Source organism: Raphanus sativus, chromosome 4, assembly GCF_000801105.2.
Source record: "Raphanus sativus cultivar WK10039 chromosome 4, ASM80110v3, whole genome shotgun sequence".
In the NCBI taxonomy this organism is placed as follows: Eukaryota; Viridiplantae; Streptophyta; class Magnoliopsida; order Brassicales; family Brassicaceae; genus Raphanus; species Raphanus sativus.
In genome coordinates, this window is record NC_079514.1 from 39,356,847 (window position 1) to 39,372,821 (window position 15,975).

A 15,975-nucleotide genomic window follows, 5' to 3' on the forward strand; every position below is an offset into this window, starting at 1 on the left:
TTTGAATCCTAGAAAGCAAGATGAAAAAGACATTAGCTAGTGATTGTGGTTTCCTCGGCCACGGCGACCTCGTTTACCTCTTCCACTAACATTTGTCCATCCCATTTCTTGAATTTTCTGTGTTGGTTTTATTGCCCTTCCTCCTCTAGTTACAGTATAACTAGATGAGTTTCCAACCACATCAAAACCAGTACCTTTTTCCATATGCAAGCGGAGTTTCCGGTTCCATAGAGAGTCGTTGATGATCAAGAGTGAGAGGAGAACGAGGGACAATTTGTTGCTCAGTTTCAGAAGCACAAGAGTCTTCCAAAATGATAGATTTTGATGGAATGTCTTCCATAATAAGTAACTGAGTTGGCGCAGATTTTTTGGCTGCTAACATGGGTAAAGTATTTTCAAACTGAGAGCAAGAGGAAGAGTGTACCTCATGCGAATGTGTGACAGGAGCATCCTCAGAAGAAAAAGTGACCAATGACTTTTTGGAAGTCTCAAATGATTGATGGGTAGTGTGTGAACGAGAGTTCGGCTCCACATGCTCTAGATGAGTTATGGAGGAGTTTTGCACCAGATGGACAATGTCAACTATTGGGATATCTTCATTTGTGACCTGAGACTCTTTTGTAACAGGAGCAGAATCGTGCGGCACAGGCGGTAGCAGACACCTCTTCTCTTTGTGACCTAGTCCACCACACCTTTCACATGAACTAGGAATCCAAGTGTACTCAACTTCTACTAAGTAGATATTACTCCCATATTTGTTGGATCTAACCGAGGTTTGTGAGTAAGCATTGGCTCTCCTAAACCCGAAGCTATGTGGCTAATTCCTAGCCTAGAGAAACAAGAGTCTGGAATATTTTTAACATTTACCCATACTGGTAAAGTAGAGATCTCAGGTACTTTGAAAGAGTTGACAGGACTCCAAGGGGCCACAAAGAGTAAGCAATCATCAACATGCCACACGCCTCGTTGAATAACCCATTTACGAGTATTTTCATGAGGAATATGGAACAAAAACGACGAATCCCCTAACTTCTTGCAAGTGATCCTACACTCCCGACCCCATAACCTATTTAATACTGCATGTACAAGACCCGCAGGAGGACTTGAGCACCTATGAAACTGTCCAACAACATATTCTTCATTGTTTTCTGGTCCTAATCTAAGAACCTTGGAGGGTATCGTCACCTGAGGCGTGCCATCTAGACGATAAGTCGGTTCAGTAGCACGGAAGAGGTTCCTGGAGGATTGGTTCATACGAGCAGCCCATGGGAAACGAAGACTACCATCTTCTTTAAGCGCCGGAGGTGGAATTGTGTTTACGGGCAGTTGCGGTTTAGCTTGTGCAGAGAATAACTTCTGTCCCTTCTTAGTCTTGGGACCATTAACGATTGACTCACCAATCGTCGGCCAAAACGAAGCTATCTGACATTTAACAGCCTCTGAAATTCCGAGCCTTGGAGTTGCAGGTTCCGGAGGAGTTGGAGGAGGAGTGAAGTGAAGAGGCTTCGACCACGCACCCAAGGACGGAATAAAACCATTTTCTTCATCTTCGTCAAGTTCATCGTCATCAAGATCAGAGCCTGCCGGTGGCTGAGCAACGTCAACAACAGTAGAAACAACATCGACATCTGTGGTAGTAGCGACAGTAGTAACCACAGCAACATCAGTAGCAGCAGTGAAGGGAGATGAGTCGTGGACGGCAGTAACAGAGAAGTCGTGGACGGCAGTAACAGAGAAGTCGTGGACGGCAACGACGGAGGAGTCGTGGACGACAACGACGGAGGAGTCGTGAACGGCAGCAACAGAAGAGCCGTGAGTTTTAGTCACAGAAGCAAGAGGAGCAATGGAAGGTGGTGGTGGTGGTGGATCGAGAGCTTCACCGGCCAAACCGGTGGAGGAGATTGTCATTTCTTGAGAACAGGGAGAATCTTCAAGATAGAGAGATGAGAGGCTTCAATTGAACCTGAGCTGGCGACGGAGATCCCCAACGGTAGAATGGCCGCCGATTTGATGCTGTGAATTTAAGTTTTCGGAGTCGCCTCTGAGTTCAATTTGAGAGAAGCGCGTGCCTTCACGCACCTTTTTGAAGTGTAAATTTGATGTGATATTATTATAATATTATCTCTCGGATGCTTGAAATATAAATAAAGGGCAAGATCAGTAACCTGCTTAATTTCAGCCAGTTGGGATTCGATACAAAAGTCGTGTTCGAGTGTTTCGTTTATATCTTTTGGGTCAACGTTTTATATCTCTTTTTTCTTTTGACTGAACGTTTTATACTCCTCTTAAAAGTTTTCTCATATCTTATATGCTGGCCGGTGTCACCAAATAAGGCAAAAACACTGCTGAGATATCTACTTTTAGTTTGATTTGGCTGGTAAATTAAAATAAAATTAATAGAACAAAAAGAAATAAAATTATAGAAATGGAATAATGCAAAAAATAAAACGGAATTCATTCCAGTTATTCATGAAAAGATTTGTTAGAAAATAGTTTTTTTATATTTTATCTAATTATTTAGAATTGATAGAGAACATCCCATTCTATTCATAGCAAATGGTATAAAAAATTATGGAATTAATGGAATCAACCATTCCACATCTTGTCATTTACTAGTTGCATCCGTGTATGTAATCAACTTGTCTTTCTTTTTAATTAACGTCTCAAATATTTTATTTGAAACCAAAAGTTCAATACAATCGAAAAATGTATAAACATATTTCTTCTTTTTTGGTACAAATAATAATAAACATATTTCAAGTCCCTCTCCACGATTTTCAACACGACTTAATTTATTCTCTCTTGGTACGTATGTAGAGTTCAACTTGACAAAAAGACAAAATCAAAGCATTTTATCGAACAAAAATGTAAAATTTATCCTTATTTTCCTTTCATTTAGAGATATTTGGATCCAGCGAATATATACAATGATCAGTTAGTGACCAAAAAATCAAAATATACAAGGAACTAAACAAGAATTCAAGAAGAATAATACCCCGAAGATTAGGCTTGACTTCGTTTCAGGATTATCCAGCTATGAAAGCGAATAATTAGGACATCCTGGTGGTGGCTGTTAATGTAAGATAAACAAGCTACGCTATGTAGAACACACAGTAGTACAGGGTTATTCAATTCCAAGAAATACGACTATATTTATTCTTTCAAAAACTCTTACACGTTCTTCTTAAAAGCAATAAATCAAACAAGCTCAAGACAAACCTCGACTTGTTTGCTAGTCAACTCGTTCAGAGATCTAAGACAGACTCTGAACCACCTAAGCTCTTAACCCCTAGATGCTTTGCTTCTCCTTCTTAGGACGTACAAAACTCTCTATTGCTAAAAGCTCTCCCTGTGTGTTAACCGGCAACACATTGCCAACGCTTCCTTTATATATCTTTCAGGAAGCCCTAGATCTAATCTATCTACCCAATGGAAACTTTCCATTTCTTCTACTTCAGCGAATAAGCCAATCTTCCTTTTCTTTTTAGATCGATTGCTTCTTCTTCAAGTCTTCCTTTAATGTCCCTCTTCATTAAATCTTCTTTTAATGCATCGGTCTTGATACGTGCTTCTCACGAACCACCTCTCTGATGTAGTAGTTCATGTCACTCTTCATGAACTACTTCAGCTCTGCTACATCATCGTCTTCCCATACACCTTCAATCTCCCCCTTTTTAATTCGTCGTCTCACAAGTACCTGAGATAGAAGACAAGAACCAACCACACACAACAGCACCAGTATATATGTCTAAACGTTAATCCAACCAACTCAAGACAATTAAGAACATACTTATATTATCCTAAAACCGGGTTTAAGCAAAGTAAAACATAATATCAAAAGATAGCATATGCAAATGCTCCCCCATAATCTTAGCCATGGATAACAAGGAATTGCAACAAGTGGTGCAATTGAAATAACATAGACATGAAAACAAAGCAACAAAACACAGCTCCCCCACAATCTTGGTCTTCTACATCCTAGTCTTCTTCTTCTCCCCCTGCTTGTGAGCACACGGATTAAAAACACCAAGAAAAATACCTCACATATTCATAAGGATAGGGATACTAACCTGCTACAGCACTCTGAAGATCCTGAACTATCTCAGCTAGCGCTTGAAGGGCTCGTGTTGTGTCCTGTAGTGCCACTTGCAAATCAACACGGCTGAGTGGTCCTTGAGGGATGGCAACTGATCCAAGTTCATAAAGGGATACACGACGTGGTGCAGTTCTGGAGCTTGGTGTAGCAGTTCGTGGAGCAGGGATCGGAGCAGGAGATGCCTGACGGGTTGTCCTTGCAGAGCTTCTCTTTGGTTCAGCTTTAGCTGGTCCCTTTCCTTTTGCCAGTCTCTGCTCATAGATCTCGCCCACTCGTTTATCCTTCTTGTAGAGAACCGGACGTTGGAGCTTGTCACTAGGATAGGATGGAACCGCCTGCTGACTTTGAAGAAGTGCCATGATCAAGCGAGGGAAGATCAACCAGCGGGCATCATTGACTTGAATCACTCCAAGATTAAGAATCTGTCTGAACATCATCTTCCCCAAACCAACACGGACTCCATGAGCCATCTTGTAGATCAGTCTTGCTCTCTCAAGTGAGACATATGTCTTGTGAGTCGAGGGAATCCAGTTGTATGCAGCTATGATCATCAAGGCCCCGTAGCATGGAGTAAGGTCCGCTGTAGTGAGACCATCCCATTCTGTCTTTGTATCTCCGGTGATGAAAGAAGCTAACTCAGTTACCGAGATATCATCCAACGTTGCGGCTTCCTCCTCTTCTTCCTCAGTAAGTGGTTCCCAATCTATGGCATTATTGAGGTGCGCAGGTGAGAACTTGTACTCTTGTCCCCGTACAGAGACAACCACTTCATCAACATCCGCTTCAGCTTTAGTACTCGGCAGACCTGCATAGAACTCAGCTACAACTTGCTCAACATACACTGCAAGATTCGAGACAGTTGATTCCATAGATCCTTTCTTGATAACGGCCAAGTAACCCCACTGATCAGCTTCCTTCAGATCCACCGAACGCTCAGCAAGTACCTTACGCTTAAGGAACTGATCATACCTTTTCTTGATGAGAGGAGGCATTGGTTCAGCACTTTTATCACCAGACCTTCTCGATCTCAGCTGAGGCGAGGCTCCTGCTTCCTTAGCCAAATATGGAGACTTGGCTGCATCTTCTGGTGTGAGAAACTGAGATTGAGTTGGTGTACTAGACTCCCCTGTCTTTCTCTGTTTCCCAGAGCGCAACCCTAATCTCTTCAGCACCCGTTTCTTCCTCCTTTCCTTCTGGGAAGCTTCATCTGATTCAGAATCCACAGTAACAGCATCATCCTTGGGTTCATCGTCCACTTTCTTGGCTGAATCAGACTCAGCTTCACTTAGCTCCTTCTCAACTTCAATGATCGCCAGAGGTAGAGCAGATTCATCCTTTTCTTCTGGTGATTTAGCAGTGACCGGAACATCTTGAATGGCAGCACCAGTGGATCCGATTTGCGGTTGCGGATCTGCTTCAGGAACCTTCACAGATGGCTCCTCTCCAAGACCTGGAGTCCTTTCATCGCTCTCCTCTGAAGGGGCTTTCTCATTAGCGGTATTGAATGAGTCAAGCTCCTCGGTGACCTCAGGGAGTGCATCGGAGACGGGCATATCGTTTCTCGGTGGAGGCGATTCAGGTTCGCCATCAGCGAGTAACCTTCGACTTCCTTCAGCCTCTGCATGCTTTTCTTCCTTGGATGATTCGGCTTGTTGAGCTGATTTCTTTCCTTTCCCCATGATAGATGTCAGTTTCTGTGTGAGAATCGTGTGAGAGGTGAAGAGAGGCTGCGAGATTGAGCTTCTTAAGCACGATGGAGATTTTCTAGGGCTTGTTCCCCACTACTTCCCTTAACGGAATAAAACTGAATCAACTTTTTCTGATATTGCAGATCTGGTCCCTGACTTTTTATCCTCTCCTTTGCATGCCTACAACATTTTAATTTCTCTCATCCAAACACACAAACATTAGGCACATTCGTGAATTATTAATGTATCATCAGACTTTCAAGATAGTAATAAAACACAAGTCACAACTCACAATTGGCTGAATCAAGATTACTATAAAGCATTAGATCAATTCAGTTCAGTTACCATTTGTGTGAAGTGCTTCACGAGTTGCCTCAGTGCGTGATTCAAGCTGCACATATAACTCTTCCTAGATCTTATATTCTGGTGCAGCCGATTGTCTTTTTATGGCTAGCTTTCACATTGATATGCCTTCATCAATGCTGCCGGTTTTCATTCTTTATTCTCGTGCTGTGAAACCCCTGTTGTTTCCCATCATGAATCAATCAAAATTTTTTTTTTTTATTTTCTGAGCATCTTTCTGTATCATTGCTGGCTCTTTTTATTGAGAGGGGGGGGGCCACAGATTGACGTGAAACCTGTACCATTACAACATTGACGGCATATCAAGCAGCTCTTTTCCACAGCGTTCTCGGGTTCCAAAACCAATCTGAATCATATGTACATCCCGAATCAGCACCTGCACTATTCTCTGCACAACTTGACTCAACAATCAAGATTACACACACCAATTGCATTTCTTAATGTGATAAATCGATTAAATTCAAGAGATTTAGTGAATATATCAGCCAACTGCAAATCAGTAACTACATGTTCGATTACTACCTGATTGTCTTCAACTAATTCTCTGATGAAGTGGTGCCTTATGTCAATGTGCTTCGTCCTTGAATGTTGGACCGGATTCCTCGAGATATCAATTGCACTTTTGTTGTCACAATACACAAGAAAGGGACCCGATTGCATTCCATAATCAGCTGACATCTGCTTCATCCAGATAAGTTGTGAGCAACAGCTACCCATGGCAATATATTCTGCTTCCGCCGTAGAGAGTGATACAGAGTTCTGCTTCTTGCTCAGCCACGAGATAAGATTGTTTCCAAGAAAGAAACATCCTCCACTGGTACTCTTTCTATCATCAGCACATCCTGCCCAATCAGCATCACAGTATCCCACCAAGTTCTTGTTGGAATTCTTCGAGTAATACACGCCCAAGCTCTCTGTTCCTTTGACGTACTTGATGATCCTCTTAACTGCATTCAGGTGTGATACCTTTGGCTTAGCTTGATATCGTGCACACACACCGACACTGAATGACAAATCCGGTCGACTCGCAGTTAAGTACAATAGACTGCCAATCATCCCTCGATAGAGCTTGACATCCACATCTTCTCCTGCTTCATCTCGTGCCAGCTTCAGTGATGTACTCATGGGTGTCTTAGACACTTTGGAGTTCTCCATACCAAATCGCTTTACCAAACTGTTAGCGTATGCACTCTGAGATATGAAGACACCTTTCTCTGACTGAGACACTTGAAGTCCAAGAAAGTACTTCAGTTCACCACACATGCTCATCTCAAACTCTTGAGTCATATTCTGAACAAACTCATCCACCAGCTTCTGTGACGTGCCTCCAAAGATAATGTCATCCACATAGATTTGAACAATGATTATCTCTTTTCCAACTTCCTTGAAGAACAGCGTCTTGTCTATACTCCCTCTGATATACTCCGCTTCTAACAGAAACCTTGTGAGTCGTTCATACCATGCACGCGGTGCTTGCTTCAACCCATATAATGCTTTCTTCAGTCGATACACATAATCATGATGCACTGGGTCCTCAAATCCCTTTGGCTGCTCAACATAGACTTCCTCCTGAAGGACTCCATTTAGGAAAGCACTTTTCACATCCATTTGATGCACTTTGAAATTCAGAATGCACGCCATTCCCAGAAATAACCGAATGGATTCCAATCTTGCAACTGGGGCAAAGGTTTCTTCAAAGTCTACTCCTTCAATCTGTGAGTATCCTTGAGCTACAAGCCTTGCCTTGTTACGAACTACTTCTCCATGCTCATCAGTCTTGTTCTTGAATATCCATTTAGTGCCAACCACGTTTACTCCTTTAGGTCTAGCAACCAGTTCCCACACATCGTTCCTGGTGAATTGCTCAAGTTCTTCCTCCATCGCGACAATCCAATATTCATCACGTAGTGCTTCAGTGTGTGTCTTAGGTTCTATTGATGAAACGAAACATGCGAACTGCACCATTTCTTTAAAGTTGATCACCTTTCCACGCGTTTTTCGTCCTTCTTCAATTCCTCCAATCACATCAGACTTCGAATGATTGCGATGAACTTGCTGAATCACTGGTTGCGGTACTGTATCTGAGATCGGTCCTTCCTCAATGACTTCAGTCGCAGCTATGGATGATCCACCTTCTTCCTCTTCATCTGATCCCATGTCATCACCTACAACCACAGACAAATCATCAAATACAACATTAACTGATTCTTTAATTGATTCTGTCCGTTTGTTGTAGACTCGGTATGCTGAACTAGACTGTGCATAACCCAGAAAAAATCCTTCATCACTTCTTGAGTCAAACTTCCCAAGGTAGTCCTTGTCATTCAGTATGTAGCACCTGCATCCAAAAACATGAAAGTAACTAAGATTAGGAGTTTTGCCTGTCCACATCTCATATGGTGTCTTTGTTGTCCCTTTTCTGACATACACACGGTTGATTGTGTAACACGCCGTGCTGAGTGCTTCAGCCCAGAACCTCTTGGCTATCTTGTTACCATGGAGCATTGCTCTTCCCATTTCCTGTAGAGTTCTATTCTTTCGTTCAACCACTCCATTTTGCTGAGGTGTCCAAGGTGCTGCAAACTGGTGAGCTATTCCTCTTGATTCAAGAAAGGTAGTCATGGCTTCATTCTCGAATTCTCCTCCATGATCACTGCGTATCTTCTTGATTCCTCCCTTTTCATTTATGTGTTGAAGCGCCCAGATTTTGAAACTTTCAGACACTTCTGACTTTTCCCTGAGAAAACGAACCCAAGTGAACCTGGTGTAGTCATCCACTAGTACAAACACGTACTTCTTTCCTCCGATACTCTCGGTTTGCATAGGACCCATGAGATCCATGTGAACTAGATCCAATGGTGCCTTTGCCTGAACATCTGGTACCTTTTTGTGTTGTATCTTGACTTGCTTTCCCTCATTGCATGCACCACACACAATCTTGTCATCGATCTTGAGTTTGGGTACTCCTCGAACCAAGTCGTTGCACACTAGATTCGTTAGATTCCTGAAGTTCATATGTCCCAAACGTCTGTGCCATAGATCAATATTCCCTTGAGCTGACAAGCACTTAACCTTCTTTTCCCACATGTAGCAGTTATTGCCAGATCTCACACCTTGTAGTACTGTTACACCATGTTGGTTTATGGCACGACAATCAATTGCTGAGAAGCACACCGTAAGTCCGTCATCACACAGTTGACTCACGCTGATCAGATTAGCCTTTAATCCTTTGACAAAGTAGACATTCACCAATTTAGGTACTTCTGAGTTACACGTTGTACCTTTGCCTTGAATGACACCACATCCTCCATCTCCAAAGGTTACCTTTCCTCCTTTTACTTTTGACACTTTGTCTAGATACTCAATGTTTCCTGTCATGTGTCTAGAGCATCCACTGTCGAAGTACCATGGTTCCTCAGATTCAGAATCACTTGACACTCGCGCCATGTTACATCGTATGGTGCTTCTCGGCTCAGTCACTATCTTAGGATACAAGTCGGTTTTCTTCATCCAGCCTCGAGAAGTCTTCCCTATTCTCCAAAACTTGTGTTGTCTCCATACTTGTTTGACCCGTTCCAGATACTTGTAGCAATATCTCTTGTAATGACCAAACTTCCCACAGAAGAAACATCCACTTATCTGAGCTGGAGTAGTTTGTGTCTTAGCTTCTTCAGCATGCGCAAAACCTCCAGACACAAAGCGTGTTGTACCTGTTGAGCTATTCTGTCTTCCAGTGTAACCAAGTCCCATCAATGAGTTTTCAGTTCTTCCACTGCTCAGAATCTTGTCAAGTTGCTTGGTTCCCGTGAGCATCTTAATCTTCCGATATTGCTGATCTAATTCAGCTTGAAGATCAGCTGCTCTCTTTCTTTCAGCCAGTAGTTCTTCTCTGAGCTCGTCCGCTTGCTTAGACAGGACCAATTTTTCTTTAATCAGATTCACACTTTCCTTAGCCAACTCAGCTTCTCTGTTGAGGTCATCCTTCAACACTTGTACTTCAACTTCCAGTCGTGCCTTCTCTTTAGCCAATGCCAAATTCTCTGTTCCCAGCTTCACTAGCGTCTCTCGAACTTCCTTGTAGCTTTCATCTAAGTCATTTTCTTGCTCAGCCTCACTCTCAGATCCTGAGTCACACTCCACGATTCCTAGAAACGCCACAAAGTTGTTCACTTCCTCTTCACTTTCGCTGTCGGACTCGCTGTCATTGATTCCTATCATGGATTTTTCTGGCTTTCTCCTACCATCCGACTCGCACTCAGCTTGAGTGTGTCCATATCCCTTGCAGTTATGACACTGAATCTCTCTTCTTTTCACTGTGGGACACTCAGTTCGAAAGTGACCATACCCCTTGCATTCATAGCACTTAGCATCATTCTTCCTGTAGTTCTTCTCTGGCTCAGACGTCTTCCTACCTTGGCTAAACTTCTTCTGCCCATTCTCCACTTTTCGTAGAGCTCTATCAAACCTTCTGACCAGGAGACTCACTGGGTCGTTATCATCCATAGGCTCCTTTTCAACTGATGCAAGCGCAATTCCTTTTTCCTTCATTCCACCAGACACACTAGCTACTTCCATCTCATGAGCTTGTAACATTCCAACCACTTCATCAAATGTCATCTCGTCAGTGTTACAGGAGACGGTCATAGCTGCTTTGTATGCCATGAACTTAGACGGCAGACACCTCAGGAACTTCTTCACAAGTTTCTTCTCTTTGTATTTCTTCCCAAGTGTAAGTGCTTCTTGTGCTAGTGAGCTAATCTTTGAGCTGAAATCTCCAACAGATTCATTATCCTCCATCTTGAGCTCTTCAAATCTTGTTGCAAGCATATCCTTTCTAGAACTCTGAACCTTTGAGGTTCCTTCAAAATGCTTCTGCAGAATATCCCATGCATCCTTTGCTGCCTCGCATCCTTGAATTAGTTCAAACTGCTTCCTTGCTACACTGCAATGTATGACAGTTAGTGCACGAGCATTGAACTTAGCCATCTTGTTCTCATCATCAGTCCAGAGCTCCTCCAGTTTTGGAACGTCTGTTCCATCCTCGGCTCTTGCAACAGGTGATTTCCAACCAGATTCCACAGCCTTCCACGCCAATGGGTCAATACCCTTGATTGTAGCCTTCATGCGCGCCTTCCAGAATCCATAGTTTCCTACTTCAAGGATCACCTTGGAACTTATCACCAACTCGCGATAGCTATCCATCTTACTCCGCAGGATCTACCTGTTTAAATAAACAAAGCACAGATACCTGCTCTGATACCAATTGTTAATGTAAGATAAACAAGCTACGCTATGTAGAACACACAGTAGTACAGGGTTATTCAATTCCAAGAAATACGACTATATTTATTCTTTCAAAAACTCTTACACGTTCTTCTTAAAAGCAATAAATCAAACAAGCTCAAGACAAACCTCGACTTGTTTGCTAGTCAACTCGTTCAGAGATCTAAGACAGACTCTGAACCACCTAAGCTCTTAACCCCTAGATGCTTTGCTTCTCCTTCTTAGGACGTACAAAACTCTCTATTGCTAAAAGCTCTCCCTGTGTGTTAACCGGCAACACATTGCCAACGCTTCCTTTATATATCTTTCAGGAAGCCCTAGATCTAATCTATCTACCCAATGGAAACTTTCCATTTCTTCTACTTCAGCGAATAAGCCAATCTTCCTTTTCTTTTTAGATCGATTGCTTCTTCTTCAAGTCTTCCTTTAATGTCCCTCTTCATTAAATCTTCTTTTAATGCATCGGTCTTGATACGTGCTTCTCACGAACCACCTCTCTGATGTAGTAGTTCATGTCACTCTTCATGAACTACTTCAGCTCTGCTACATCATCGTCTTCCCATACACCTTCAGTGGCAACGGTGGAGGCTAAGGGGACAACCTCGGCGAGGGGAGTGGGCAGAGGAGTAGGTAACGGCGAAGTCCGACAGACAGGACATGTAGGATTGAGTCTAAGCCACGTGTCTATACATTTAAGGTGAAAGAGATGGTTACAATCTGGGAGTTGCCGCAGCAGATGATTCCCTTTGTAGTCTCCTAAGCATATTGAACAACACGACGACGTTGAGCTTCCCTTTGCTTCGGAGTAGAGGAGCTTCGGGTAGCTTTGAATGGTGTCCTCGTCCAGGCCTGACACGACGTCGAGGATGACATGGTGGTGGTGGTGATGGTGAACGCGTGTTGAATCTTGACTTGTTTGTGAAGGTGAAGAAGAGAGCTGTCTACGTGTGCAGAAATAGGAGGTGAGGGTGATTGTGGTGATGAGGAGGAGCACTCCTATGGAGACTCCAATTCCGTATCTGAATCCACCTATGTCGTCCGTACCTAGGAGGTGGTTGTAGCCTGGAATCGGCGGAGGTGGAGGCGGTTGGAAGGTGTTCATGGCGGTTGCGGTTTGTTGGGATTTAGAGGAGGAAGAAAAGAGATAATAGAGGTGTTTTGGTCAGCTATTTGATTATAAGACACGTAAACTGAAGCATCTTGAGATTATCAAAAGTCAACGCTATTAGAAAGGGAGAGGAGATGCATGTGAATGAAGATAAGAAAGCTTGACAAAGCAAGCATGGTGTGACGTTTGGATTTAGTAATAAAATCCGTATATGAAATTTCTAATATTCAATAATATTGTAATTGTAAGTGGAATAAGAATAGACATATTAATTCGTTATTTTACGTCATGATAAGTTTTTTGACCCAAATGAGGTCAAGTTTGTTGATTTCATTCGTGTTATAAGATGTGGTTAAAAACGTAGATGAATTTTAAATCTTTAATTAAGCAACTCTCAAGTTTAGTGATAAAATTAGGGGTGACAGATCTTTGATAGTATCGTTTTTGCTAATTCATTTTTTAGTTAGTAATCATATGGAGTATTAAGCTACTACTAATTACGGTTTTATTCGAGTCCAAACGTAACAATGATATTTTAAGTTGCAAAGATTTGTTAAGAGATTTTAAATAATTTGAAGTCCGTGTCTTCACTGCTACGTATGATATTGTTGTTAAGTTAAGTTTAGTTATCCTTTATCTGTGATTTTTTTGTCACCCCTTTATATGTGATTATTTAGTCCATTCAATAATTTTAGGAATCACCTACTACGTAACGTTAGCTTCTTTAATTTTCCACGTCGCAATATTATTTTATGTAACTATTAGTTTCTCCCGGATTCAGAACTTTGAAATCTCTCCGCAAAAAAACACTATAATTATTTGTCCACCAAATCTCTAAAAAGCCACTAACATAATAAACTTTTGTCTTCGCTGGTTATAACTTATAACAATATAACCTTAGACTTTTCAACCAGGTTCATGGTTTAGTGGTGATTAATTCGAAAACAAAAATTACAACTCAAGTTTCGACCATTAAAAAATAATATTTCCATATCATTAAGATAAAAAATCAACATGTGACAATACGTAACTAATCTAGATCACTTCTATAAAGTTAGAATATTCCAGTATAATTAAAAAAAAACCTTAAACGTTTCTTATTATAAGCTATGTTTCTTATTATAAGCTATGGCTTGGTTGAATACATACTTTCTCAAATTTTATAGTTATAAAACAATACCATGTATGTTTTAGGTCCTTTAATTTGAATACATGTTTCACAAGAAAAAACAACTTAAATTGTTTGTGTACTACTCGAGGAAATTGAAATTCAACAATTTGTTATGGACATCAACATTGTATTATTAAAACCCAATGTTGACAACAAGAATTAAAAAAAAAATCATTAAGCACAGTAGCTAAAAATTAAATTTAGCTTAAGACCATAAATACACAATGTTAATCATCTTATCTTTTTGCACTTCACGGTCAAATCGTTATTACACCAGTCACACACCAATACGGTGGACAGCTGTTATCATAAACTTAATGCGACGTTGCATGCCTGCATGATGTTTATTTTTAACATACGGAACAGAGCCCGTGCAATGATTGAAACATCATAACAGAACGTATAGACAGTATATTTGAAATTGAATACCTATAAGAATACAGACAAAACGTATGTATAAACGAGTAGACCAATATACCATACTTTATAAGAATCTTGTAACCAAGTTGCCTCGCAACCGACCAATACGAATATATATTTAATTCACCATCAACAAAAATGATTGAAACATGATAACAAAATTTTAGTTTAAAAAAAATGATAACAAAATTTTCAACGACCTTAGAGGTTGGTTGCCCGTTATGAGGCCACTATCAAAAATTCAAAATGAGAGGCTTATGATAAAAAGAGCAAGCCCTTTCTATTTACGATTATTATTTTTTTCTTATTGGGCATCCAAAGGGTTATGGGTTTTAGACCCATTGTTTCCTTAGCCCATAACTGAAATGGAATTCGTAAATCTTGATGGATTCATTCACCTTGGATGCCCAGCTAACTAATACAGCACTTGGCTATCTACGCATACCAAAAATGGTTACCGGCACCCCTCACTCCTTCAGAGTTGAATGAGCTCTGGCTACACCATACAATTGAGATATAGACATAAGAACTCATAAATTAGATTCACATCAATGAAAGTGAGCTACATCTATTACTTGAAGAAATAGTTGCCAAGGCCTAGAGATTTTATGCGAAAACAATCATGTTATATAAGACTTAATGTTACAAGTCTTAATTAATCAATGTTATATTAAACCAGGTTCAGGTTTAACAGCATTTGGCGGATGATCGGACGGTACAAATAGTCCAAGGAAGAGTCAGGGAAGGGATCTTGGCCGTTAACGCATGTTAAGAGGAGGTGATGTATGTGGTACGTAGATTCTTTTTGTACACCGACTTATGTCGGTAGATGTCTAGCTAAGTTTGGTTCTGATATTGTTATTTTTGATTACGTACAAAGGTTCTTTATATATTGAAAAGTTGATGATAGATCAAAAGTCTTATCGCTCAACTAAAATATATGAATATCATGACTATGAAATTGATTGCATTTTCAAGTCGATTGCCATGATCCCGTTCCAATTTCTAGCCATATATATATGTCCAACTATGTCTGTCATTGTCACAACCTGCAAAGCTTAGCTTGTTGACAAATTATGTGGCCGTAAATCTATATGGACACAGACTGACAGAAACGCTTTAAGTTCTATCTGCAAGTTATTGGTTGGCTAAGAAGTTACTTAGGTAGGCAATTTTGTCAAAATCATAAGTTGAACAAACAAAATTATAAAAAGTGGAGAGAATAACAGTGAGCCGGTCAAAGTTAAAACCATAGTCGTAGAGTGGGTGCTTTACGTGTCTATGCTACGTCCTTTTACATTTATCAATTTTAAAATCACTTGGGATTCATTAGTTTAAACCATACGTTGCAGTGAAATCACCTCATAGGATACGACGAGCGAATAGAATCAACTAAATCAAGTCTTCCTTTGCGGCGTCAAAAGTTGTTTGGTCGTTCACGTCCGATCCACAGATTTATGTTATGTATGCATAGATATAAAAAAATGTATGCATAGATATTGCATGCAAAGACAAATAATGTATGCATAGATATTGCATGCAAAGACAAATATACAAGGGCCCGTGTGTATGTATGCACCTAAAATACTTGGATCAAAACATTAAGGAATGGATATTATATAATTAAGGGATATAAATAATTAAATATATTATATAATTAAAGGATATAAATAATTAAGTATGTGGATTATTTCCCCATCTACCAAACTGTATACATAAGAAAAGTATTTTCACGGGAGTATACGTCAGTTGTCAGTATAACAATAAGTTTGGTTGTCGCTATTACTACTCCAAGTCCCACGGAAAGGGAAGAACGCTAGACTACTCCATGTCTTCAATGAATTTG

General features: G+C 40.7%; 2 protein-coding genes across 2 annotated transcripts; both read right to left on the reverse strand.

The window, feature by feature from the left end:
- Positions 1–3,132: 3,132 nt before the first annotated feature.
- LOC130511808 (uncharacterized) lies at positions 3,133–5,788 on the reverse strand. Its single transcript, XM_057009503.1, has 2 exons — positions 4,071–5,788; positions 3,133–3,998 (listed from the first exon to the last, which is right to left on the reverse strand). The coding sequence occupies exons 1-2, from the start codon at positions 5,773–5,775 to the stop codon at positions 3,979–3,981; spliced, it is 1,725 nt and encodes a 574-aa protein (XP_056865483.1). The 5' UTR covers positions 5,776–5,788; the 3' UTR covers positions 3,133–3,978.
- A 5,684-nt stretch (positions 5,789–11,472) lies between these two features.
- On the reverse strand, positions 11,473–12,784 carry LOC108852553 (RING-H2 finger protein ATL70). The gene is given in 3 exon segments (XM_057009504.1): positions 11,473–12,549; positions 12,552–12,590; positions 12,593–12,784. Coding segments are annotated over 3 exon segments (666 nt in total). The 5' UTR covers positions 12,630–12,784; the 3' UTR covers positions 11,473–11,959.
- Positions 12,785–15,975: the final 3,191 nt, after the last annotated feature.